This window comes from Oncorhynchus gorbuscha, linkage group LG05 (assembly GCF_021184085.1).
Source record: "Oncorhynchus gorbuscha isolate QuinsamMale2020 ecotype Even-year linkage group LG05, OgorEven_v1.0, whole genome shotgun sequence".
NCBI lineage: Eukaryota > Metazoa > Chordata > Actinopteri > Salmoniformes > Salmonidae > Oncorhynchus > Oncorhynchus gorbuscha.
Genome location: NC_060177.1, coordinates 51,742,680 through 51,769,579, shown reverse-complemented (window position 1 = coordinate 51,769,579; position 26,900 = coordinate 51,742,680). Strand labels below are relative to the sequence as shown.

The 26,900-nt window shown below is 37.4% G+C and overlaps 1 protein-coding gene across 2 annotated transcripts; it reads right to left on the bottom strand.

Annotated features, from left to right (window-relative positions):
• Positions 1–11,038: 11,038 nt before the first annotated feature.
• Positions 11,039–25,429, bottom strand: LOC124036016 (immunoglobulin lambda-1 light chain-like). 2 transcript variants are annotated; one of them, XM_046350060.1, is made up of 7 exons: positions 25,281–25,429; positions 24,761–25,074; positions 19,422–19,464; positions 18,556–18,861; positions 18,193–18,255; positions 17,296–17,358; positions 11,039–12,426 (listed from the first exon to the last, which is right to left on the bottom strand). In XM_046350060.1, the coding sequence occupies exons 1-7, from the start codon at positions 25,321–25,323 to the stop codon at positions 12,275–12,277; spliced, it is 984 nt and encodes a 327-aa protein (XP_046206016.1). In that variant the 5' UTR covers positions 25,324–25,429; the 3' UTR covers positions 11,039–12,274. The 2 variants fall into 2 exon arrangements, with proteins under 2 accessions (XP_046206016.1, XP_046206018.1); XM_046350062.1 differs by having other exon boundaries at positions 19,422–19,461.
• Between the last annotated feature and the right edge of the window lie 1,471 nt (positions 25,430–26,900).

The following is a 26,900-nucleotide window of genomic DNA, read 5'->3' as shown; positions in this document are numbered from 1 at the left end:
TTTTAAGTATAATTTATTTTTAATTATGGTGACAGTTTGCTCACATAAAACAGCACGGTTGTAACTTTTCTTTCACAAAGGCAGCGATTATTAAACACATCCCAATTTGAAAAGATATGGTTATTTGGAGAAATGTGCTACTACATAGGCTGTGGTTTAAAGTAAAAATACTTTTAAGTACTACTTAAGTCAGTTTTGGGGGGGTATCTTATTTAAATTTTGACAACTTTTGCTTTTACTTCACTACATTCCTAAAGACAGTAAGGTACTTTTACTCCATACATTTCCCCTGACACCCAAAAGTTCATTTTGAATGCGTAGCAGGACAGGAAAATTGTCTAATTCACACACTTTTAAAGAGAACATCGCTGGTCATCCCAGATTTCAAAATAGGCACATTCATCTCTTTGCTTCTACCATGCAACTCTTCCCCAGGTTCTTGGTGTACAATATATGTGTTTTGTGTCAATATACCTGCTAAATGAATGGTTCATTAACAACTAAGCAGCCCCCATAAAATTATATCTTATATCTGATATATAGATATCTTACATCTTATATATATTCCGTTTTTCTTGGCAGGTGTCACATTTAAAAAAAATGTTTTTTATATTACAATTATTCATAGATAAACAATGAACAATGATGTTCCGACTCCATTTCTATGCTTATATCACATCAGAATAAAAAGGTTAAGGTAAAAAATGTTTTGGGGGTGTAATTCCCCTTGTCTGTCTAGCGATGTTTTCTGTTGATACTGTAGGCCTACTGCTGCAGCACAAGTTTGCAAAACAATCACCACCCAATCATGCTATAGTTACGTCAGTTAATCCTACTTCGCAGTTAACATTTATTTAAGAAGGTTTTTGGGGAAAGTATTTCAATCTACCCACAGACGGTTATCATTAGCATCACTACATACAGAGTGATAGACAAACGCGCATTCCAGACAGACAGATGGGCAATATTTCAGAAAATGCATTTTGGTAGATTGGAGTTAAGACAATAGTGACTAAGCAAGGGTGGGATAATGTTAATGTGGCATCGATTGAATAGTAGCCGGGAGCATTATGGTTATGATAGTTTGACAGAACACAAAAAAAAAATACACCCCGAGTATACCAAACATTAAGGACACCTTCCTACTAACATACCCTTGTCAAAGGCACTCACCCTCTGGAATGGCACACAGACACAATCCATGTCCCAATTGTCTCAAGGCTTAAAAAATCCTTCTTTAACCTGTCTCCTCCCCTTCATCTACACTATTTGAAGTGGAATTATCAAGTGACATCGGTAAGGGAACATAGTTTACACCTGGTTTACACCTGGATTTACCATGTCATGGAAAGAACAGGTGTTCATAATGTTTTGAACACCCATTGTGCATTTCAGTAATATAAAATAATAGCATGCCTACAATTGTTGTCAGACTCACAGCACAAGACTATGGGGCTTGGTGTTGAAATTGTATTGAATATTATTTCATCATAATCCAGTTAGTTATCGCTCAAAGGAGAGATGTGGCGGACCTTACATTCCACTAAATACATGCATTTTCTGTACTATATTAATTGCCCTATTAACACGTATTTATTTTAAAATAGTGATAACATCGACCGTCACGCTATTTTATTTTCTAATTTTAGGACCTTGGGATCATCGAAAAGGCTTTTGAATCTGGCCTTATACATTTAACAAAGATATGTCAAATCAGGTAATGCAAATTTAAATCTGAACTAGCTGACCTGATTCATGTACTTAAGGTTTTGATTATTAGTTAACAACTTAAAATCAGGTGTCCTAGTTCTGAAACAGTTCAAATGCATGGAATGGCTGGGGGCTCTCCAGAGGAGAGGTTTGAAAAATGCTTATGTACAGTAGGGTATTACTATAGGCCTAGAGCTGTCAGACATGATGTGGCTCAAATCAGAATTTGAAACTAACATTTAATTTGAAGCACCATAGACATCATTGAAACAGAACAACAAATACATTCCTCATATAATTCGCTTCATTGCTATATTATTATATTGTACAATATCCATAGAACAATGTCTGTGTCTGTGTCCTAAGTAGTAGATTTGGATAGAAAAAAATCTAAAGTTTCCAAAACTGTTAAAGTAATGTCTGTGAGTATAGCAGAAATCATATGGCAGGCGAAAACTTGGGACAAATCCAACCAGGAAGTGGGAAATCTGAGGTTTGTAGTTTCATTTAAGTGATTGCCTATCCAATATGCTGCGTCTATGAGGCCAGATTGCACTTCCCAAGGCTTCCAGCAGATGTCAACAGTCTTTAAAAAGATGTTTGAGGCTTCTATTGTGGAAGGGTGTGGAATAAGAGCTGTTTCAACAAGTGGACTAGGCTGAGGCCAATGAGTTGTTTACTGCGCGATCACGCGGGCCTGCCATTCCTTCTTTTTCCTCTGTAATGAATACGCTATTGTCCGGTGGGAATATTATTGAAGATTTATGATAAAAAGACCCTAAGGATGATTGTAAACATCGTTTGACAGATTTCTACGAACTGTAATGGAACTCTTAACATTTTGTCTGGATTTTGCGCTCGCGCATTGTGCCTTTGGAATAGTGAATTAAACGTGCAAACAAAATAGAGGTATTTGGACATAAAGATGGACTTTATTGAACAAAACAACAATTTCTTGTGGAAGTGGGAGTCCTGGGAGTGCATTCAAATGAAGATCAGCAAAGGTAAGGGAAGATTTATAATGGTATTTCTGACTTTTGTTGACTCCACAACTTGGCGGGTAACTGTATGGCTTGCTTTGGTGGCTGAGCACTGTACTCAGATTATTGAATAATGGGCTTTCGCCGTGAAGCTTTTTTGAAATCTGACACAGCGGTTGCATTAAGAACAAGTTTATCTTTAATTCTATGTAAAACACTTGTATCTTTCATCAACGTTTATGATGAGTATTTCTGTTATTTGATGTGGCAATCTGCAATTTGACCGGATGTTTTGGAGGCATTTCTGAACATGGCGACATTGTAAACTGAGGTTTTTGGATATAAATATGAACTTTATCGAACAAAACATAGATGTGTTGTGTAACATTGAGTCCTATGTTATGTTTGTCGAAGGAGAGATCAGGGTCCAGAGTAAAGCTGAGTTCCTTCAGTTTAATTTGAGACGACTGTTCAACCATCAAAATTCATTTTCAGATCTGACAGCAGATTTCTTTGTTTCTTAGAACAAGCCTATCTGTTTTGTCTGTTTTAACCTTTCTAGCACAGGGGAATCCCTCGACAACATTCCACTGAAAAGGCAGCGTGAGAAATTGATAGGAATTTTATGAATAATGACTAGACAATATCTACATTTCCATAGAACTATAACTAATTAAACTCTACCCTGTTTTACAATATCTGATTAATAATGTTTGTTCCTAAGAAAGAGGTTATGTAGCATGGATAAGGGGTAATTGGAAATGATAACCATTGTGTAGGAAGTAATGTGTGTGTGTGTCTTAAGTAAGCAAAGAGAATCATTAACCTATGTTTGAACCGACTCAACTATAACTCTGTGGCGATCATATAAGACAGCGAGAGCCTCTCCAGGTTTTCCGTATCTGGAACTGTCTGCTAAGTAGTGATAAACTATGGTGAGACTTCAGGAGTTTATCCAGATATAGTGTGTGCCGTGTGTGCGTTAGAAAGTTGGAATGAACTTTTGAACCTGCTTTGTCCTGGTCGAGAGGAGGAGATTCATTTTATAACCGATGATGTCATAGTTGATATATAAACTGTTGTACAGGGTTCTATGGGCAGCGCCTCAGAGAATAAATGCTATTGGCTCATTTTTGATAGACTGGTCTCTATTTTATGCAAATAAGGATCTTACAATTTCTTAGAAACAGACAGTGATTTTAACCTTTTGCGTGTAGGGGGCAGTATTTTCATTTTTGGTATAAAACGTACTCATTTGAAACTGCCTATTTCTCAGGCCTAGAAACTAGAATATACATATAATTGTCATATCAGGGTAGAAAACACTAAAGTTTTCAAAACTGTAAAAATATTGTCTGTGAGTATAACAGAACTGATATTTCAGGTGAAAACCTGATTAAAAATCCAATCAGGAAGTGCCTCTTATTTTGAAACCTCTGTTCCTATGCATGCCTATCCTCCATTTAAAGGGATATCAACCAGATTCATTTTTCTATGGCTTCCCTAAGGTGTCAACAGTCTTTAGACATAGATTCAGGCTTTTATTCACATTGCGGAAGTGGATATGTGGGGGCTCTCAGAGTGAGTTTTGCGCTACAGAGTAAAGCGGACATTGTTTCTTACGGTGTTTTATGAAAAACCTACACACCTATTTGATATATTATCGAATCTATATTTTAAAAACAACCCGAGGATTGATTATAAAAAACGTTTGACATGTTTCTGGGGATATTATGGATATTATTTGTAATATACGTCTGAGATGTCTTGACCGCTCTTTCCGGTGGATTTCTGAACATAACGCGACAAACAAACAAGAGGTATTTTGGGTATAAAAATAATCTTTATGGAACAAAAGGAACATTTGTTGTGTAACTGGGAGTCTCGTGAGTGAAAACATTCGAAAGATCAAAGGTAAACTATTAATTTGATTGCTTTTCTGATTTTCGTGACCTAGCTACTTAATGCTTAGTGTACATAATGGTATGTTATACTATCGATAAACTTACACAAACGCTTGGATTGCCTTCACTGTAAAGCATAATTTCAAAATCTGAGACGACAGGTGGATTAACAAAAGGCTAAACTGTGTTTTGCAATATTGCACTTGTGATTTCATGAATATGAATATTTTTTTGTAATATTATTTGACTGTTGCGCTATGCTATTCAGTGGTTGCTGATGAAAATGATCCCGCTAAAGGGATGGGTAGTGTCAAGAAGTTAATTGAATTGGTTAATGAACACATATAGCAATTGTAAAATTCCCAAGACAGAAATTCATTTTTTAAATATGTAACTTTCACACATTAACAAGTCCAATACAGCAAATTAAAGATAAACATATGGTTAATCTACCAATCGTGTCCAATTTACAATTAAAAAATGTTTTACAGCTAAAGCATAACATATGATTATGTTATGTCATAGCCAAGTCGGAAAAAAACAGCCATTTTTCCAGCCAAAGATAGGAGTCACAAAAAGCAGAAATATCGATAAAATGAATCACTAGCCTTTGATGATCTTCATCATGTTACACAATACATGTATGTTTTGTTCGATAATGTGCATATTTATATCCAAAATCTCAGTTGACATTGGCGCCTTGCGTGCATTAATGTTTTGAAAATCTGGTGATTTTGCAGAAATTCTTACAATAAACATTGATAAAAGATACAAGTGTTATTCACAGAATTAAAGATAGACTTCTCCTTAATGCAACCGCTGTGTCAGATTTCAAAAACACTTTATGAAAAAAAGCATAATCTGAGAACGGCGCTCAGAGCCCAAAACGGATATTTTTTTAATAACCAAACCCTGATCAGTACTTCTCAACAGCTTTGTTCCTGACCTGTTTGGAGATCTCCTTCGTGATGCCCCTTGCTTAGTTGTGTTGCAGACTCCGAGACCTTTCAGAACAGGTGTATATATACTGATATCATGTGACAGATCATGTGACACTTAGATTGCACACAGGTGCAATTATTTAACTAATTATGTGACTTCTGAAGGTAATTGGTTGCACCAGGGCTTCATAGCAAAGGGGGTGAATACATATGCTTGCACCACTTTTGTGTTTTTTATTTTTGAAATAAGTAATTTTTTTCATTTCATTAAACCAATTTAGACTGTTTTGTGTATGTCCACTACATGAAATCCAAATAAAAATCAATTTAAATTACAGACTATAATGCAACAAAATAGGAAAAACACCAAGGGGGGTGAATACTTTTGCAAGGCACTGCATACATACGCCTGGCCAGCAACTTCCTCCCGGCAACACAAGAGATTGGGCTCAGTTGTTTATGGTGAGACGATAATTGTCATGTGAATATTTGAAGCAGAGTGCTAAAGATGATTAAACATATTTAACAACAAGAAATACCTCTGGATTTCCTTTAGCCACTGAGACAGCCATGTCAGTCATTAGATGATGAGTGAGCACACAAAACCGACAAATGATGAACATGTGGAAACAGTACATAATGTCATCTTTCATTTTAGGGTATTTTTATATTTTGTCATTTCACAATGAAAACACATGCAGCTGGTTTATGGAGTTTAACATCCCGATTTGAAGAATTCATAAGAATCTGGACAAATTGGTAACGTTACACCCCAGCTCGTCACTGAAGGAGCAACAAGTTTGATGTGCATGAAAAACCTCTGGGACACTGAATGGTCCACTCATTCAAAGTGGTCTTAATCCCTCATTTCGAAAGACTCTTGTGGAAGCCATAGGAAGTGCAATTTGAGTCCTAAGTCATTGGATACTGTAATGGCATTCAATAGAAAACTACAAACGTTAACAAAATCCCACTTCCTGGATGTATTTTTCTCAGGTTTTCGCCTGCCAGATGAGTTCTGTTATACTCACATACATTATTTTAACAGTTTTGGAAACTTTAGAGTGTTTTTTATCCAAATATACCAATTATATGCATATCCTAGCTTAATGGCCTCAAGCTCATTACCATAACGCAACGTTAACTATATGAAAATTGCAAATGAAATGAAATAAATATATTGGCTCTCAAGCTTAGCCTTTTGTTAACAACACTGCCATCTCAGATTTTCAAAATATGCTTTTCAACCATAGTAAAACAAGCATTTATGTAAGAGTATTGATAGCTAGCATAGCATTAAGCCTAGCATTCAGCAGGCAACATTTTCACAAAAACAAGAAAAGCATTCAAATAAAATAATTTACCTTTGAAGAACTTTGGATGTTTTCAATGAGGAGACTATCAGTTAGATAGCAAATGTTCAGTTTTTCCAAAAAGATTATTTGTGTAGGAGAAATCGCTCCGTTTTGTTCATCACGTTTGGCTGAGAAAACCCCCTGAAAATTCAGTCATCAAAACGCCTAACTTTTTTCCAAATGAAATCCATAATATCGACAGAAACATGGCAAACGTTGTTTAGAATCAATCCTCAAGGTGTTTTTCACATATCTATGCGATGATAAGTAATTTGTGGCAGTTTTGTTTCTCCTCTGAATCACATGGGAAAATACATGCAGCTGGAGATTACGCACCAATTTTGACGGAGGACACCAGGCGGACACCTGGTAAATGTAATCTCTTATGCTCAATATTCCAATGATATGCCTACAAATACGTCACAATGCTGCAGACACCTTGGGGAAACGACAGAAAGTGTAGTCTCGTTCCTGGCGCATTCACAGCCATATAAGGAGACATTGGAACACAGCGCCTCAAAAATCTGGCTCACTTCCTGTTTGAAGTTTCATCTTGGTTTCGCCTGTAGCATTAGTTCTGTGGCACTCACAGACAATATCTTTGCAGTTTTGGAAACGTCAGAGTGTTTTCTTTCCAAAGCTGTCAATTATATGCATAGTCGAGCATCTTCTCGTGACAAAATATCTTAAATTAAAAGAGTGCCCCCTATATCCAAGAAGTTAAGCGGGATAATTGTCATCAGCAACCGCTGAATTGCATAGCGCCCCAGTCAGATAATATTACTAAAAATATTCATATTCATGAAATCACAAGTGCAATATTGCAAAACACACCTTAGTCTTTTGTTAATCCACCTGTCGTCTCAGATTTTGTAATTATGCTTTACAGCGAAAGCAATCCAAGCGTTTGTGTAAGTTTATCGATCGCATGACAAAACATTAAGTACACTTAGCATCAGGTAGCTTGGTCACGAAAATCAGAAAAGCAATCAAATTAATAGTTTACCTTTGATGATCTTCAGATGTTTTCACTCACAAGACTCCCAGTTACACAACAAATGTTCCTTTTGTTCCATAAAGATTATTTTTATATCCAAAATACCTCCGTTTGTTTGTCGCGTTATGTTCAGAAATCCACAGGAAAGAGCGGTCACAACAACGCAGACGAAAATTCCAAATAATATCCATAATGTCCACAGAAACATCTCAAACTTTTTTATAATCAATCCTCGGGTTGTTTTTAAAATATATATTCGATAATACAGTATATCAACCGGGAGTGTAGGTTTTTCAATAGGACAGGGAGAAATAATTGCCCCTTTACTCTGTAGCGCAAATCTCACTCTGAGAGCCCCAACCTATCCACTTACGCAATGTGATCTTTCTCTCTCATTTTTCAAAATAAAAGCCTGAAACTATGTCTGAAGTCTGTTGACACCTTAGGGAAGCCATAGAAAAAGGAATCTGGTTGATATGCCTTTAAATGGAGGATAGGCATATATAGGAACAGAGAGGTCTCAAAATAAGAGGCACTTCCTGATTGGATTTACCTCTGGTTTTCGCCTGCAATATCAGTTCGGTTAATACTCACAGACAATATTTGGACAGTTTTGGAAACTTTAGACTGTTTTCTATCCTAATTTGATGGGTATTTTTTTTGTGACAAAATTGAAAATACTGCCCCCTACATGCAAACGGTTAACTTCATAAGGCATTTCCACCATGCTTGCTGATTAAGATATGGGCTCACTTGTGCAATAATCACTTCCATTTCTGTCAACCAAGTCTCTCACTTGATGTTTTGCAGCAACAGACTTCCAACTACCTTCCACCATCACCAGCATATAACCTAAATGCCAGTCATCAGATCCTTGTTCTCCCAGCTGGTGGGATTTTGTTACAACCTGTCATCAGTATCTTGCTCTGAGGAGCATTCCTCTGCGACAAGGCCTACCCCAAACTATTCTATCAAATTCCATATGGTATTCTGCTTCTGTTGTTATTCAGTTAAGCCTGTACTAAATTGAATTATCAATACTACTCAGCTAAGTGATTAAATCCAGCTGTATCCTTGTTTGAGGTCCTCCTTACTAAATGTGAGACTTTTGACGTAGACCTCTATGTACCAATCCCAGATTGCTCCTTTAATGCTGACATTGCTCCCCTGTCTCTTTCTCCACAAGATGGTGCTAAAACTTAAGCATTTAAAACAAGTTGAATAGAGAAATGGTTCACAATAGACCAATGGCTATATCTGTTCAATTTTACGAATGGAACAGTTGATTTGGGTTAGATTATCTGCTATCACTGATGTTCTGTTATAACTCATTTACAGCATTTTCATATGCAATTCAAGATTTATAGTTCACCAATGTTCTGATGTGGAGATCTGGGCAAAGAGCAACAAACCTATGACCTTGCCAAATATCCATCCTTGTCCTATTTTATTTAACTAGGCAAGTCAGTTAAGAACACATTCTTATTTACAATGATGGCCTACAGGGGAACAGTTGGTTAACTGCCTTGTTCAGGAGCAGAACAACAGATTTGTACCTTGTCAGCTTGGGGATTCAACCTTTCGGTTACTGGCCCAATGCTCTAATGACTAGGCTACCTGCCACCCCTGAACAAGACTAATATAGTAACACACTACTGTGCTTCATGAACTAGAGGTTGAATTGGATATTGTCAGAGCATGTTTAGACAACAATCAACAATTCAAAGATGTACAGTATGACAAATGTACCAAGACAGTCATGTTGGAGATGATTACGTCCCTTACTTTACTGGAAACTTGTATCTGTCACTGATCAAACCACAGAAATGCCACAACCATCCTCACCATTAGCAAGTGTTGATGTGTGACAAAAACATCCCGTAGCTAACAAACTGTCAATCTTGTAGCCAATAAAGCACAATCAGATTTATTTATATAGAACCCCCACTAAGGAGAGCATTCTTTCATCTTATTCAATACAGTAAGTTAATAATGTCCACCATTCAAGGCACCAAGTACAATGTGTACAGTGGCAAGAATATGTGCATTAAAAAAAGAATTACAGTGCTTCTTAATTCAGTGAAACAATACTGTTTATCTAGCTTATTATGAGTTTGTTATTGGTTGAACTCATCTTACTATTTTGTTTTTTGGATGAAAGTGAAACAGTTATGATTAATTTATGTTAATTAGAGTATTATATAAGTAATATGTTTTATTTAATTAGAATTAAATACAAATTAACATTTGCACATATTGTTAAAGGGGCTATTTAGAACTCATGGGCCTACATATTTAATAATAAACTATTTAGGTAGATATAATAATTAGGTAAATATTGTTGTATAAATCAAATATAGATTCTATTAAAATAATTTACCACTAGGACAGATATTACAGGGCAAATTTCATAATTTTTTTATCATAAGGATCTACCTTCAAGATGTGCTCTTCTTATTTTACAAAATGTTATTGGACTAACTTTTCTTTCAAGAAGGCAGCGATCATTAAACCCACCCTCATCTGAAACGATATTTTGAGCAACTTTGCTCACTCGATAGGCTGTCTTAAACAAGGAAAATGTCACACTTCATACAGGCCGTATCAATGTATATAAAGTGTAAAAAAAAGTTTACAAAAAAATAGTAATATAGGACCCGAGGGGCAGCAGGTAGCCTACAGTGGTTAAGAGCGTCGGGGCAAGTAACTGAAAGGTTGCTGGTTCGCATACCCGAGCTGATTAGTTGAAAAATTGGTTGATGTGCCGTTGAGCAAGGCACTTAACTCTAAATGCTCCTGTAAGTTGCTATGGATAAGAGTCTTCAGCTAAATGACTTAAGTGTAAAAATGGAACAAAAATGAAATATCTAGAAATATCTCATCACACAATCGAGCTGTGGTTATGCATCTATATCTTGTTTCCAGTAACTACCATTTCACCTTTCATTAGAAAACCAAAGAAACATTTACCACATTTTCCCACTACCATTGAGTCAACACCTGCATCAGAACATGCAGATTCAAGCAAACAGGTTGAAAACAGAGAATAAGAGATCTTATGACCTTATTGTTCTGCTTCTTAAATTATGAAATAAAATAGATTTTCACAAAAAATAATAGATATTATAGTAAAGAAATACAATGTTTTGGGGTTTTTAGGTAACTTTTATTTTCTATTATGGTGACAGTTTCCTCATACAAAACAGTACAGTTGAACCACGAAGGCAGCAATTCTTAAACCCATCCCTATCTGAAAGGATATGCTTCTTTTGAGAAACACTGCTCACTAGATAGGCCCTCTTATGCAAGAAAAATATCACTCTTTAAACAAGCCTTATCAATGTAAAATAAACAACAACATTGTATAAATGTAAAAAAGCACAAATGAATGATTTCACACATTTAGCATTTTGTCTGCTCAATAAGCAGTCAGAATATAGTTCTTTAAAGTAAAAATAATAGCTGGATTTTATTATTAATTGTAATTTAATTAAATAATTGATTTAAGATACAAAATACTATGTTAAAAAACGTACTCTAATTTCTTCAATATATATACTACGCTTCATTACACACGGGGGCGGCAGGGTAGCCTAGTGGTTAGAGCATTGGACTAGTAACCAAAAGGGTGCAAGTTTGAATCGCCGAGCTGACAAAGTACAAATCTGTCGTTCAGCCCCTGAACAGGCAGTTAACCCACTGTTCCTAGGCCGTCATTGAAAATAAGAATTTGTTCTTAACTGACTTGCCTAGTTAAATAAAGGTAAAATAAAAAAATAAAAATAAATAAACATACTAAATATTATTTTGGATAATAATACATATTTAGAACTCATAGGCTGGCATATTTAATAATAAAATATTTTGATAGGTTTGATATTTAGTTAAATATTTTGTGTAAATCAAATACAGTTGTGTAATTTCCGACTATGACAGATAATGCAGGGCAACATTCATTAAACAATCTACATTTTAACCATACGGATCTACCTTAAAGATATCCTATCCTTAATTTTCTGAAAACCTTAATTGAATCTTTTTTCAAATGTCTGCAGTGTGTAGCTCCCACAATCATCAAAAGTAAAATGTGATATTAATTTAAATGTTAAGGAGGGAAACACAATAATGTTCTGCAATTTAAATGTTCTGCAATTAATGTCATAATTGGCAGTTGAAGTAATTGGAAATACAAATGAAATGTTCTGCAATTAATGTCATAATTAGCTATTGAAGTGTAAATCTATGGCTCACAATATTTAAGCATTTAAAAAATAAAGCAGGAAAAAAAACAAAAAGGAACACAAATGAAATCTGAGACCACAATGGGGTGTAAAATCCTTGTTGTTCCCAGCCCACTACAACTCTATCCATACTGGGGCATATCCTTTCAGTGAATGGGTCTACTGGTGCTGGGTCTACTTCCCAGGTTCCTGTTGTGCAGCAGGAGAGAGAGCGCACAGCAGTACACCATGCTCTTCACGATCATCACTGTGTAAACCAGAGAGGCCAGGTTGAGACTGCATGTCGACTGGAAGGAATCTGGGGAATAGAAAATAGTATAGGCCGGGATTTTAGCCAATGGTTTTATTTTAATATAGTCCAGTATTCTTTTGGTTTTTGTTTGCTGTCATCTTGTTTCTTTCTATTTTTATTCATGAGTTTGTTGGTATTTGCTCAGTCCTATTACTCTGTTTGTGTTGTATGCTGTTGTTTCTGTATAAACAATAGAAAATGTCAATAAAGTATTGGTCCGATTTGAATCGATCCAGTTGCACTATGCGCCACGAAGATGTCATTTACAATTTAGCCAACATATGCAGCGTTTACTGTGAATACGGTCTCGACAAACAACGGAACTTTGAGGGTTTTTAGATTAACTAGACTTGTAACCAGCGCCGTCTCTCTGTAGGTCAAGAGATTTTCAACTTTTCCTTTTATATTACTTCCTTGCTTTGTCTTTGGATGTGGCTTGGCAAAGTGACATTCTTGCTACACACCTCAAATTTACCATAAATAATGCAACTGTTGAATGATGCAACTTCAACATAAACACAGTGCCTTCGGAAAGTATTCACACCCCATGACTTTTTCCACAATTTGTTATGTTACAGGGCTGTGACGATCATGACATTTTGTCAGCTGTTTATTGTCATTCAAAAGACTGCCAGTCTCATGGTAATTGACCGTAATTAACATAAACATGTTAAGGATCTCCAGGCTTCCACACATACAAACCACATACAATCCGCTGATGAAGGCCTTTGGAATATCAAAAGTTAAAAAGTATAACAATTTAATTTAACATACCATCACAATAAATCCATTATTTATTTTAGACAGGCCTAAAGAAACATGATATGAAGAAAATGTATTTCAGAAGAACAGAATATGAGTTGGCCTAGGCTACTGTATGTTATCTGGCTTTGAGCCATGCCATGTGCTGGAGGTTTGTTCACTTAGCAAATAAGACCTGTGACATTATTTGTTTTAGGCTACATGATTTTATGGTAAGAGGAATATAACATAATTTATCTCAATAAAATAGAAAGGATATTTTTCCCATTCCAGAGCAAGAGTGCATATGAAGTGGCTATGTTGAGCAAAAAAGTGATCGTTTGAAACAGGTCCTGTTTTAGAGTAATTTGTCAACTTTAGTTGTGAATGATACAAACCTTAGAAAGCTAAAAAATAATATGGGCTGCATGATGCGACTATAGGCTATTGATCATTTGAGAAAGTAGAACAAAAAGCTTGTGCTCTGTTCCTTGCCTCAGGCTGCACATGCTGTTCTCTCATCAAGTGATCATATTTCCCCCCCCATCAGACCATTCTCAATTTAATCTTGTCTTTAATAATATGTACAATTAGTTTAGATGTATAATGGTTTTATCAAATCGTCAGGAAAAAAGTCAGGGGGAAAAATACATGTGATCTGCATCTTCTCAAATAGTAGAGGATGACTTTCCACTGGTTTGTTTTTCAATCATGCTGGGTTGGATACTCCGGTTTTGTAGCAGAGCATGTGAGTATTATGAGCAGCTGAGAAATAAATATAGTAGCAGCTGGGATCCTCCTTCTTTCTAGTGGCAACCATCAAAACTCTGCTTTTACATGGGATTTCATATAGAAATGTCTGGGCTTAGAAGAACACTATTTTCCCTCCACGCATCAACCACTGTTTGAGCATGCAGCCTCTCACTGAATGACAGGTAATATTCCACCCAAACCCTGTTCCTGCTGCAAACCAGTGCTTAATTTGGGAACCAAAGTGAAATCTGTTCTGGAACATCAATGATAACATGTTTTCACAACAGAACATATTTCATTAAACTGTTGACAGCCCCTCTCTCTGTACGCTTTAGAAACGCATGAAGGACAGAGAGCAGGATATTGAAAAGCTCAGTGGTGAGATATTCTGTAGTTAAAGGTAATGTGTCAGCCTATTAATGGTGAAAATACATTTTAAAAATTTTTTTTTACACGGCTATTCAAAATAAAATAGAAATTCACTATAATTGTAGGCTAACTCTATAAGCTGCCCTGCAAAATCCTATATGTTCTCTCCCAGACTCATGCATAGAAAGTTTGGAGCGTAGCATAAGTTAATCAGTCCATCCAGTATACATAATAGTACAGTCCAAACTCAAACAAATTACAATTAGTTTATTATTCGAGTATAGACCAGTGTTTACCAAACTTTTTACAGTCCCGTATCCCTTCAAACATTCAATCTCTAGCTGCGTACCTCCTCTAGCACCAGGGTCAGTGCACTCTCAAATATTGTTTTTTGACATCATTGTAAGCCTGCCACACACACACACACCATATGATGCATTTATTAAACATAAGAATGAGTGTGAGTCTTTGTCACAACCCGGCTTGTGGGAAGTGACAAAAAGCTCTTTTAGGACCAGGGCAAAAATAATAATATAATAATAATAAATCATCTTGCTCTTTATTTAGCCATCTTATGTAAAAAAACATTTGTTTATGGAAAATTATGAATAACTCACGACAGGTTAATCAGAAGGGTGTGCTTGAAAGGATTCACATTGCTCTGCAATGTTGGGTTGTATTGGAGAGAGTCTCAGTCTTAAATAATTTCCCACACACAGTCTGTGCCTGTATTTTTTTTCATGCTAGTGATGGCTGAGAATCCACTCACACATAGGTACGTGGTTGCAAAGGGCATCAGTGTCTTAACAGTGCGATTTGCCAAGGCAGGATACTCTGAGTGCAGCCCTATCCAGAAATCTGGCAGTGGCTTCTGATTAAATTCAATTTCCACAGAACCGCTTGTTGCAATTTTGATGATGCTCTCTTGTTCAGATATCGGTAACTGGACTGGAGGCAGTGCATGAAAGGGATAACAAATCCAGTTGTTTGTTCCATCCGTTTTGTGAAAGTACCTTCGTAATTAAGCACCCAACTCACGGAGGTGCTTCGCTAAATCACATTTGTGATTGTCCATGAGCTTGAGTTCATTTGCACACAAAAAATCATACAATTATGAAAAGACCTGTGTGTTGTCCTTAACAATACTGTTTTGATGTTGTGTTTGATGTAATTTCCGAATGCATTTGCATTGATATCCGAGTGGTTACAGGGGCAATAGAGCCAGCCATTAGTGACCTGATGGTAGTTGGGTATTGCCAATGCAAGTCTAGAGTGCATAAGAGTAGCTTTTGTGACGCAACGGTCATGTGAAACTTTACTGCGGTCATGACTCATGACTGCCTTTGTGGCAGTAATTAGCATGAATTTAAAATGGATTAAATTGAGTTTGTTGCCACTGGCCTACAGACAAGACTTCATAACGTCAAAGAGGATTGATGTTCTTTGAAATTATTTAAAAATGAAAAGCTGAAATGTCTTGAGTCAATATGTATTCAACCCATTTGTTGTGGAAAGCCTAAATAAGTAATAATTTGCATCACTGAAGAATTTCAAACAAAGATTCAACCACAAAGACCAGGGAGTTTATCCAATACCTTGCAAAGAAGGGCACCTATTGGTAAATGGGTATAAAAAAAAAAGAATTGAGTGTCCGTTTGAGCAAAGTGAAGTTATTAATTACACTATGGATGGTGTATAAATTCACCCAGTTACTACAAAGATACATGTCCTTCCTAACTCAGTGGCCGGAGAGGAAGGAAACCGCTCAGGGATTTCACCATGAGGCCAATGGTGACTTTAAAAAAGTTCCGGAGTTTAATGGCTTTAAAGAGAAAACTGAGGATGGATCAGCAACATTGTAGTTACTCCACAATACTTACCCAATTGTCAGAGTAAAAAGAAAGAAGTATGTACAGAATTAAGATATTCCAAAACATGCATCGTGTTTGCAACAAGTCGCTAAAGTAAAGCTGCAAAAGAATTGGCAAAGCAATTCACTTTTTATCCCGAATACACAGTGTTATGTTTGGGGCAAATCCAATACAACACATTACTGAGTACCACTCCATATTTTTAAGCATTGTGGTAGCTGCATCATGTTATAAGTATGATTGTAATTGCTAAGGACTGAGGAGTGTTTCAGAACAAAAATACATGGAGTTGAATTATGCACAGGCAAAATCCTAGAAGAAAACCTGGTTCAGTCTGCTTTCGACCAGACATTGGATGAATTCGCCTTTCAGCAGGACAATAACCAAAAACATGGTTCCAAATCTCCACTGGGGTTGCTTACCAAGAAGACACTAGGCAGCGTAGCCTAGTGGTTAGAGCGTTGAACTAGTAACCGGAAGGTTGCGAGTTCACACCCCCGAGCTGACAAGGTACAAATCTGTCCTTCTGCCCCTGAACAGGCAGTTAACCCACTGTTCCCAGGCTGTCATTGAAATAAGAATATGTTCTTAACTGACTTGCCTGCTTAAATCAAGGTAAAGAAGAAAAAAGAAGAAAAAAAAAAGTGTGGCTGAGTTACAGTTTGACTTAAATCTGTTAAATAATCTATGGCAATACCTGAAAATAGTTGTGTGGCAATGATCAACAACCAATTTTGATAAAGCTTGAAGAATTTTGAAAAGAATAATGGGCAAATGTTGCACAATCCAAGTGTGGGAAGCTCTTAGAAACGTACCCAGAAAAAAGGTGATGTATTGACTCAGGGGTTTGAATGCTAATCAAGGTATATTAATGCCATATGTTCCATAATGTTTTGGGGACCAATGTTGAACATTTTCTTCCACTTTGATATTACAGATTATTTGGTGTAGATCCTTGACATAAAAATTACAATTAAATCCATTTTAATCCCACTTTATAACCCAACATAATGTGTAAAATACTTTCTGAATGGACTGTAAATCTGTTCATTAATCCAGCCACTCATGTATATATTTTTTTACTTTTTCAATTTTTGTTTTTGAATATACCCCAACCCTGCATGAAATCCACAAATTTTACCGTTTGTAGCCTGCAGAGCAGTTGGTGCAGCCTTTGTGGATGGAGGAGCTTCAGTTGGATCCTCTGAGTATGAGATGGAAAAAGCATTATCAGAGAATTATCTACCGTCAGACATAATTAATACAACAATATCAGCCATGACATATCTCTGTTTCTGCAGTTATTGCCAGGTTTGGCGTTTTTGTTGGAGATTATGTTGGGGAGAATAGTTAAGCAAAAAAAGTTGATTACAAAAAGGTGATTACAAAACCAACTACACAACATTCCTATGCAATTAACAAGTGTAAGTCCACATTACTATGTACATTATTTGTTTTACTTTGAGAAGGTGATATGCCATTTTTAGATGCTTGAACACATGATACTCATGTAAATATATCACATAAACATACAAGTATACTAAACATTAGGAACACCTTTATAATATTGAGTTACACCCCCCTCTAAAAGGTGTTGAAAGTGTTCCACAGGGATGCTAGCCCATGTTGACTGCAATGCTTCCCACAGTTGTCAAGTTGGCTGGATGTCCTTTGGGTGGACCATTCTTGATACACACGGGAGCGTGAAAAACCCTGCAGCGTTGCAGTTCTTGACACAAACCGTTGAGCCTGGCAGCTACTTCCATACCAAGTTCAAAGGCACTTACATCTTTTGTTTGTCCATTCACCCTATGAATGGCAGACATACAAAATCCATGTCTCAAGGCTTAAAAATCCTGTCTCCTCACCTTGATCTACACTGATTGAAGTGGATTTAACAAGTGCCATCAATAAGGGATCATAGGATTCGCCTGGTCAGTCTATGTTGTGGAAAGAGCAGGTGTTCTTAATGTTTTGGATACACGATTTTTGTGTTTGAATTGACTCCAACCCTGCATTAAATACACATCAATCTTACCACAGGTCACATGCAGAGTGGTTGGTGCAGCCATGGTGGTTGGAGGAGCTTCAGTTGGTTCCTCTGAGAATGACATCGAAAAATATAATATTAAATCATATTTATCAGAGCATTTATGTAGGCTAAATGTCACGGATAATAGTTATTCAAAAAAGGTGATTTGTTTAAACTTGAGATATTAACTTGCGAAACTATGCAATTACCAATTTTTATGGACTTTCTTCTTTACTTTGAAAAGGTAATATGCCATTTTTTACATGGTTGAATACATGATAGCTTACTTATAAATACATTAAATTAATACATATTACATGAAAAATATAACACATGCTAATGTCAAACTATTTAAATTACTGACTTTACCTTTTGGTATGTCAACATCTTGAGGGCCCCCTTTATGCTCCACAGAACAGATGTATTTGTTCTTGTACATCTTCTCTTTATCAATGATGATCATACTGGTCGTCCGTCCTTCCTCCCTCTGCTCCAGCTGTTCCCCCTCTGCTTTGGGCACCTCCATTGTTCGGACGTTTGTATCCACCATCTTCCATGAAATCTTGACCAAGTCTGGAAACATGTCTCTAGCCAGACATAGCAGGGTGGTTTTCCTGTTCGGGTCAGGTTTGGACACTTGGTAGACCGTCACTTTTGGTTTTTGTACATGATTGTCTGATTTTAAAGAGACACAAGAACATTTACAGTCGTCTTGAAATGGACATCACACTCAAGTTTTCATACTTCAGATGTAGTCTGTTGTCAAGATGAATTGTGATGTACCACACCATTTGTTGTATATCCAGCTTACTGTCTATATTCCATACATAAATTACATGTACCAACTCATTCTATTTTTCATATCAACTGTCCTTTCTGGAATATCGTAGTTCAATATCACTCAATCAATACGATTCTTAGCTAAGTAAAGAGTCAAACATTCTTACCCCATATAAAATTACTTTACATTTATATCACACATTTAACTGAGGGTGTATATCTCTAAGATTATAGCATGCAATATACTGCAAATTGTGCATATGGCTTTATTGAAAGTAATTGCAAACTCTCAAAAATATCTTTCTTTATTTTCTAACGTGAGTTGATCACACACAGTGCATATTTACGAAGCAATACTTTAGGATGTTTCCTCAATTATTTGGGAAATTGATTAGACATATTCATTATTCATTATTAATGTCTATTGCCAAAAATCAGAGGAATGGATCTCTTACCTGTCACATGAAGTCTTATACCAGAGCCAAATAAAAGTACATACACAGTGAAAATTCCCTTGACAAAAAGTAGTCCTCATTGTGTCTTGTCAGGGCTTGTGTTAACTGGACAATTAACTGTACAATGGTTGACCAGTTAAGATAATTAAATTTTCCCCATAATAAGGTATAATAATAATAATAAGTTATAAGTTCCAAGGATATCATCAGAACACAATCATCCCTTATAATCCTTAAAGATGCACTATTCAGAAATTGCTCTGCTATATCCTGGCTACTAAAATTCTAAAAGTTTGCCTAATTTCAGTTTATGTGACAAAAAAGCAAGTATAGTGTGGAGAATCATTGTTCCATCTAAACCGCTGTAAATATATGTTTCATTACCGAAAATATTGTATCAGTTGTATGAAGCTGGTGTACAAAACCGAAAGTAAAAGAAGCAAAAAGAAAACGTAAGCATTGGAAGCAAAGAAAAGGTGCACATAGAACAGATCTACCCCAACTTAGACTTGCATTCAATCAGTATTACTGGTCTATAACTCACAGTTCTATGTGAATTTTGTCAGGTCATCCATAAGTTACATATTGCAGCTTTAAGAGGCTAACCTTTGTGTTTAACATATGGAATTGTTGTAAGATGGTATGTATGGCCTCTTTAGGTACCAAACTATTTACATCACCAGTCAAAAGTTTGGACACACCTACTCATTCCAGGGTTTTTCTTTAATTTTACAACTATCTACATTGTAGAATAATAGTGAAGCCATCAAACTATGAAAAAGCTGTAGTCAAGGCAAATGGTGGCTACACTTCTTTTGGTTACTACATGATTTGATTATGTGTTATTTCATAGTTTTCGATGTCTTCTACAATGTAGAAAATAGTAAAAATAAAGAAAACCCCTTGAATGAGTAGGTGTGTTCAAACATTTGACTGGTACTGTATATGTAAATACATAATTTGATGAAATCTTTAATTTGGCCTTACTGCTTTTAGCCCAGAGAAATGCAAAGAATAACATATTCATACATGGATATTTGTTTAACTATCAAAATAAATGGTTTTAAAGTGTGTGTCCTATATCTGTGAGATATTAGAAAGATCAGGAAATTATTTATATATAATTGTTTACCCATATAAAAAATGGCACTCAACTACTTCCTTATATACAGTGCTTCCATAATTTGTTTTACCTGCTACCTTCAGACAAGTCTTGTGGGTGTCCTAGAGCTAAACAAACGACATGTATGTGTTCCATGTATGTCTTCACCTTTCCACGAAGGGGTCATTAGTGTTTAGCCCAAACTGTATGGATGTTTTCATGAAAAGACCGATTTCATGGATGTCTCATGGTCTTACAAACATAGCTGTAGCTTAGCCACCTTCCCCCACAGATGTGACATGAGACACAAAAAAATCTCTGTAGCTTAAATTGACAGATTTTCATGGGGATCTTTTCTATGCTAATTGGATTCCGCGGGGGTGTGGACATTGACTCTAGGGGGTTGAATCCCCCCCCCCTTAGCCTACTTCTGCCCTACTTCTGCCTACTCCTGCATGTAGCGTCTGAATGGTTTGGGCAACACAGTAATACACTACATATTCAAAGGTATGTGGACACACCTTCAAATTAATTGTTTCTGCAATTTCAGTCACACCCGTTGCTGGCAGGTGTAGAAAATCAAGCACACAGCCATGCAATCTCCATGGACAAACATTGGCAGTAGAATGGCCTTACTGAAGAGCTCACTGACTTGGAACGTGGTACCTTCAGAGAATGCCGCCTTTCCAAAAAGTCAGTTCATCAAATTTCTGCCCTGCTAGAGCTGCCCCAGTCAACTGTAAGTGCTGTTATTCTAAAGCGGAAACGTCTGGGAGCAACAACAGCTCAGCCATTAAGTGGTAGGCCACACAAGCTCACAGAACGGGACTGCTGAGTGCTGAAGCGCATAGCGTGTAAAAATTGGCTGTCCTCGGTTGCAACACTCACTACCTTTCACAGTTTCTGTGTTATTTGATTGTTGTTTCCTTAGGTTACCGCTGAAGGGCACCCTTACCTTGTTTTCTAGTTTCCAGGTCACCCTCATTATTACTTATTGGATTCACGTGGGTTTAATTACCTTCTCTGTTCACCTGGTTGCCTTGTTATTTAGGTTTCTCATTTGGCCTGTATCTTTGCTTAGGTCTCATGTTTTTTTGTGTGCTCTTGTCCGGTTGCCTTGTTTTTGTTGTGACTCTAAGTAAATGTTCTGGATTTACCCTTACCTCTGCTTGCTGTGTATTTCTCTGTGCCTGGGTTTGAGTTCGTACTAGCAGTATTGTTACAGCAGACCTAAGCCAATGATGGAACCAGCAGAGATTTCTAAGTCTTCCGAGGGACATTCCAAACTCCACCATTTATGGTCGGCTTTCACCCACCATGGAACTGTGATTGGTTGCCATGAGGCACGGCTGCAGACATTGTCGGATGATTTAATAACTCGTGTGCACTCTGCAGACAGGACAGGCAGAAGCAACGGTAGCTGCACCTGTGGCTGTTCCTAATCCTCCACTCTCTACCAGCTCAGCGTCTTCCTCCCTTCGGGAGCATCATCTCCCGACACCGGAGCACTATGAGGGGCATCCTGGAAGTGTCGTGGGTTCCTGCTCCAATGCTAGCTGCAGACATCAACGTTTCCCACTGAGCGTTCACGAGTGGCATACGTCATCTCCTTCTCTCAGGGTGGGCTCTGGCATGGGCCACGGCCATATGGGAGCAGCAATCAGACATTTGTCTTAATTGGCAAAGCTTCACCCAGGAGATGAAGAGGGTTTTTGATCACCCCTTCAGTGCCAGGAACGCTGCTAAAAGACTCATTGTGCTTCGGCAGGGCAGCCGGAGCATAGCTGATTACGCCATTGACATTTGGACGCTCGCCGCTAAGAGTAGTTGGAATACAGAGGCGCTTCACTCAGCCTTTCTGAACGGACTCAGCAAAGTTCTCAAGGATGAACTAGCTTCCTGGGACAACTCTGACACTCTGGATGAAATTACCGTTCTGGCCATCCGGTTAAGGGGTTCCGAGTTGTTTCCACTGTTTTGGGTTCCGCTGTGAGAGTCAATTCTTTGTTTGTTCCACTGCCTTATGCTGCATCTGCTTGTCCTGTACCCCTTCAGAGTTCTCAATTCGGCTCTGGTTCTCCTTCAGAGGAGCAGATGAAATTGGGGCGAACAAGACTTTCCACTCTAGAGAAAAGGCGCAGGATTAACGAGCAACGTTGTCTTTACAATGTACATGAAATGCTTCAGTCTGGTTTTAGAGCCCATCATAGCACTGATACTGCACTCGTGAAGGTGGTAAATTACCTTTTAATGTCGTCAGACCAATGCTCTGCATCTGTCCTCGTGCTCCTGGGTTTGTCGTCTGACAAATCAACTGTACATTTTCACTACATATTTTACCTCTTGGTGATATCATTAGGAAACATAATGTTAACTTTAACTGCTATGCAGATGATACACAGCTGTACATTTCAATGAAACATGGTTAAGCCCTAAAATTGCCCTCCCTGGAAGCATGTGTTTCAGGCAAGGAGGGCATTAATCAGATAGGCAACAAAGAGACAAAAGATAACCCTGAAGGAGCTGCAAAGCTCCACAGCGGAGATTGGAGTATCTGTCCATAGGACCACTTTAAGCCGTACACTCCACAAAGTTGGGCTTTACGGAAGAGTGGACAGAAAAAAAGCCATTTCTTAAAGAAAGAAATAAGCAAACATGTTTGGTGTTCAAATGGCATGTGGGAGACTCCCCAAACATATGGAAGAAGGTACTCTGTTTAGATGAGACAAAAATTGTGATTTTTGGCCGTCAAGGAAAACGCTATGTGTGGTGCAAACCCAACACATCTCATCCGCCCCTTGCAGGGCGCCAAATAATAAATCAACAGAAATCGCATAAATCAAATTTCTCAAACATACAAGTATTAGGCACCATTTTAAAGATACAATTCTCATTAATCCAGTCACAGTATCTGATTTTAAAAATGCTTTACAGCGTAAGCTCCACAAACAATTATGTTAGGTCACCACCAAGCCACAGAAAAACCCAGCCATTTTTCCAGCCAAAGAGAGTCACAAAAAGCACAAATAGAAATAAAATTAATCACTAACCTTTGATGATCTTCATCAGATGACACTCATAGGACTTCATGTTACACAATACGTGTTACACAATAGTATGTTTTGTTCGATAAAGTGCATATTTATATAAAAAAATCCAATTTTACATTGGCGCGTTACTTTCACTAGTTCACATGCAGTGATTGTGCAAAGAGCCACATGAATTCACAGAAATACAAGTGTTATGCATGGAACTTTAGATACACTTCTCCTTAATGCAACCGTCCATCATTTATATCCAAATAGCTTCTTTTGTTACGGCGTTTGGTAAACAAATCCAAACCCGCGTTCAGGTCCAGTCGGACGAAAAGTTCAAAAAGTTATATTACAGGTCGAAGAAACTTGTCAAACTAAGTTTAGATTCAATCTTTAGGATATTTTTATCATAAATGTTCCAACCGGATAAATCCATTGTCTGTAGAAAAGCAATGGAACAAGAGATACCTCTCATGTGAACGCGCGTGACTGAGAACGAGGCTGCTGCCAGACCCCTTAGTCAAACAGCTCTCATTCGCTCCCACTTCACAGTGGAAGCCTGAAGCAACGTTCTAAAGACAGTTGACATCTAGTGGAAGCCTTAGGAAGTGCAACATAACCCATTATACTCACAGACATCATTCAAACTGTTTTAGAAACTTCAGAGTGTTTTCTATCCAATACTAATAATAATATGCATATAATAGCATCTGGGACTGAGTAGGAGGCAGTTTACTCTGGGCACGCTATTCATCAAAAAGTGAAAATGCTGCCCCCTATCCCAAATAAGTTAAGTACCTGAAACACAATCAATATTGCTTATCCATGGGTAATGTCAGCCAGGACCAAACTATGACTGGGCATTCGATTCTGTTTCCACCGTGCCTAAGGAAACCCCTTAGCCGTCCTATATTCACGGTATAGCCAGATAGCACACAAACCTCTGCCCAACCTCTCCACATGATGTATGAGGGACACATCAGGAAGATGCAGTTTAGACAGTATTTGCTAATTGGCAAGGCATCTCTCTGATATATTTAGGATTCCTTTTAGAATAGCATTTAACTTTGGATTTGAAGAAGACACTCCACTCTAACCTCTGATTATTTCACTTTCTGTGGTGCATTTTATCTTCATGAATTCACAGCTTGATTAAAACCACAGAGTTTTTGAACAGGCTGTGTGGATCAGTTCTCACTGTGGGTTGACGAGTCCCAGCAGGCACAGAAGTAGGTGGCAGAATGAGACACTGTAACTGACTGGATCTTCAGATTACAGTTCTTACTTTGTCTCATGGCTGAGAATTCACCTTTTTGAGGATGGTTGTAATCTGAATAGACAGTGCAGTAACCACTTTGTATGCGGAGGATCAGAATGAAAGGTTCTCCCTCCTTCTTCTGGAACCAGTAGACATAATTGCAATTCTGATCAATGTTTTGGCAGCTGAAGATGACAGGCTGTCCCGGTTTCCTAATCAATGTCATCTTATTGTCCAATTTCTGTCCTGCCACTGACACTGCAATGACAAAATGGCAACACCAACACACTTAGACAAAAATACATTAGCAGAAGTTAAAAGAAATTGTGTCCACAATATTTGCATCAATCATAGATTTAAATTCAGACAGAGACACTACTTTCCTCCAGCCATTTCGAGTTGCTCAATGACCAGGGTGCACTGTACACTTTAAAAAAAAATGTATGTGATGGACAAACACTTACTTAAATAAAGTGAGTAAAGAATGACAACAGAGCCTAGAGACATTTCTATGATGATTCTGATGTGTCTTCTATTGAACCTGAAAATAATTGTGTTCAGTTGGAGCAGAGACGAAGATGTGAGGTGAAACACTGTCACTCAGGCATTGTGGTTTCTAACTGCTCCTCAAATCTGATGCCACTTCCTGTGGTTGTTGACAAGGGCTATGTTCCATTGATATTATCAACTTCCTCCCAAAGTGTGCACTTGTTCACTTCCTTTTACTGATTTGAAAGAAATATGGTGGACAAGCCACTAGACCTTGCTTCCACCTATCCAATGATTGTGGGAAGTAGTGAAAATAGATATTGGAACATACCAATTCACTCTATAAATTCAACTATTGTAGTATTTTTTTACCAGATTTATGAATACTACTCAGCTAAGTGACACATTCCAGGTCCTCCAAACAAAATGTTTGACTTTTGATGTAGACCCCTATGTACAAATCCCAGATTGCTCCCTTAACCCATCAGAGTCTAAGCCCTGTCTAAGTCGGGGAAGGGGGCGGGGGGGGGGTGGTGTTCTACTAAGCTATAAGTAATTATTCTAAGTATATATGCCATTTAGCAGACGCTTTTAAGTATCATACCAAGTATCATTTAGCTATTTGATTTTGAATTTTAAAACCCCTTGAAGTATAAAAAAAAGTTAAATTATTTGATGAAAAATAATTTTGGGCCTTACTGCTATTACAAACGCATTGAATTACATTTTCACTACATGGAACAAAACATAGTCCCCCCAAAATGTCAAAATGAAGTTTGTTCTGAAGTGTCTCTCCTATATCTGAGAGATTTATGAAAGATCAGTAAAAAAAAAACGTGTTTTATTTTATGTTGGAAGATCGGCTGTAGCGACTTTAGACGTTTGGTCTGACAAACACCGTTCTAGCTCTGTCACCTTTCACGGGAGATGTAGAAGTGCGACATTGGCTGATGCGGTGGATTGAGCCAAAAAAACAGATATCTCTAACTTAAACTGAAAAATATTGATGGGGATTTTTGTTTATGCTAATTCGATTTCCACCAGGGTGCGGAATTCGACTCTAGGGGTTTAAAGAGACACTTCAGGATTTTCGCAATGAAACCCTTTATCTACTTCCTCAGAGTGAGACGAACTCATGGATACATTTTTTATCTTTGCGTGCAGGTTGAAGGAAGTTGATAAATAGCGTTACCGCAATTGCTAACTAGCGTTTGTGCAATGACTGGAAGTCTATGGTAACTGCTAGCATGCTAGTAGATATCGTAGACTTCCAGTCATTGCGCTAAAGCTTGTATACATTGGCTCGTGAAACTAACTCTAACTTCCTTTATATTGGATGCAGAGACATACAAATGGTATCCATGAGTTAATCTCATGCTGAAGTAGATAAAGTGCTTTATTGACAGAATCCTGAAGTATCCCTTTAACTTCTTAAGGTATAGGGGGCAGCATTTTCACTTTTGGATAAATAGCCTGCCCAATTTCAACTTCCTGCTACTCATGCCAAGAATATAAGATATGCATATTATCAGATATGCATATTATTAGTAGATTTGGATAGAAAACACTCTGTTTCTAAAACTGTTTGAATCATG

Bases quoted from the DNA above. Each gene is read 5' to 3' on its own strand.
- LOC124036016 (XM_046350060.1), bottom strand. From the start codon at position 25,323: ATGTCTCTAGGCTCTGTTGTCATTCTTTACTCACTTTATTTAA. The intron at 25,075-25,280 runs GTAAGTGTTTGT...TTGTCATTGCAG, and splicing joins TCTTTACTCACTTTATTTAA to TGTCAGTGGCAGGACAGAAA. The intron at 12,427-17,295 runs GTAAAATTTGTG...TCTATTCCCCAG, and splicing joins TGCTCTGCAGGCTACAAACG to ATTCCTTCCAGTCGACATGC.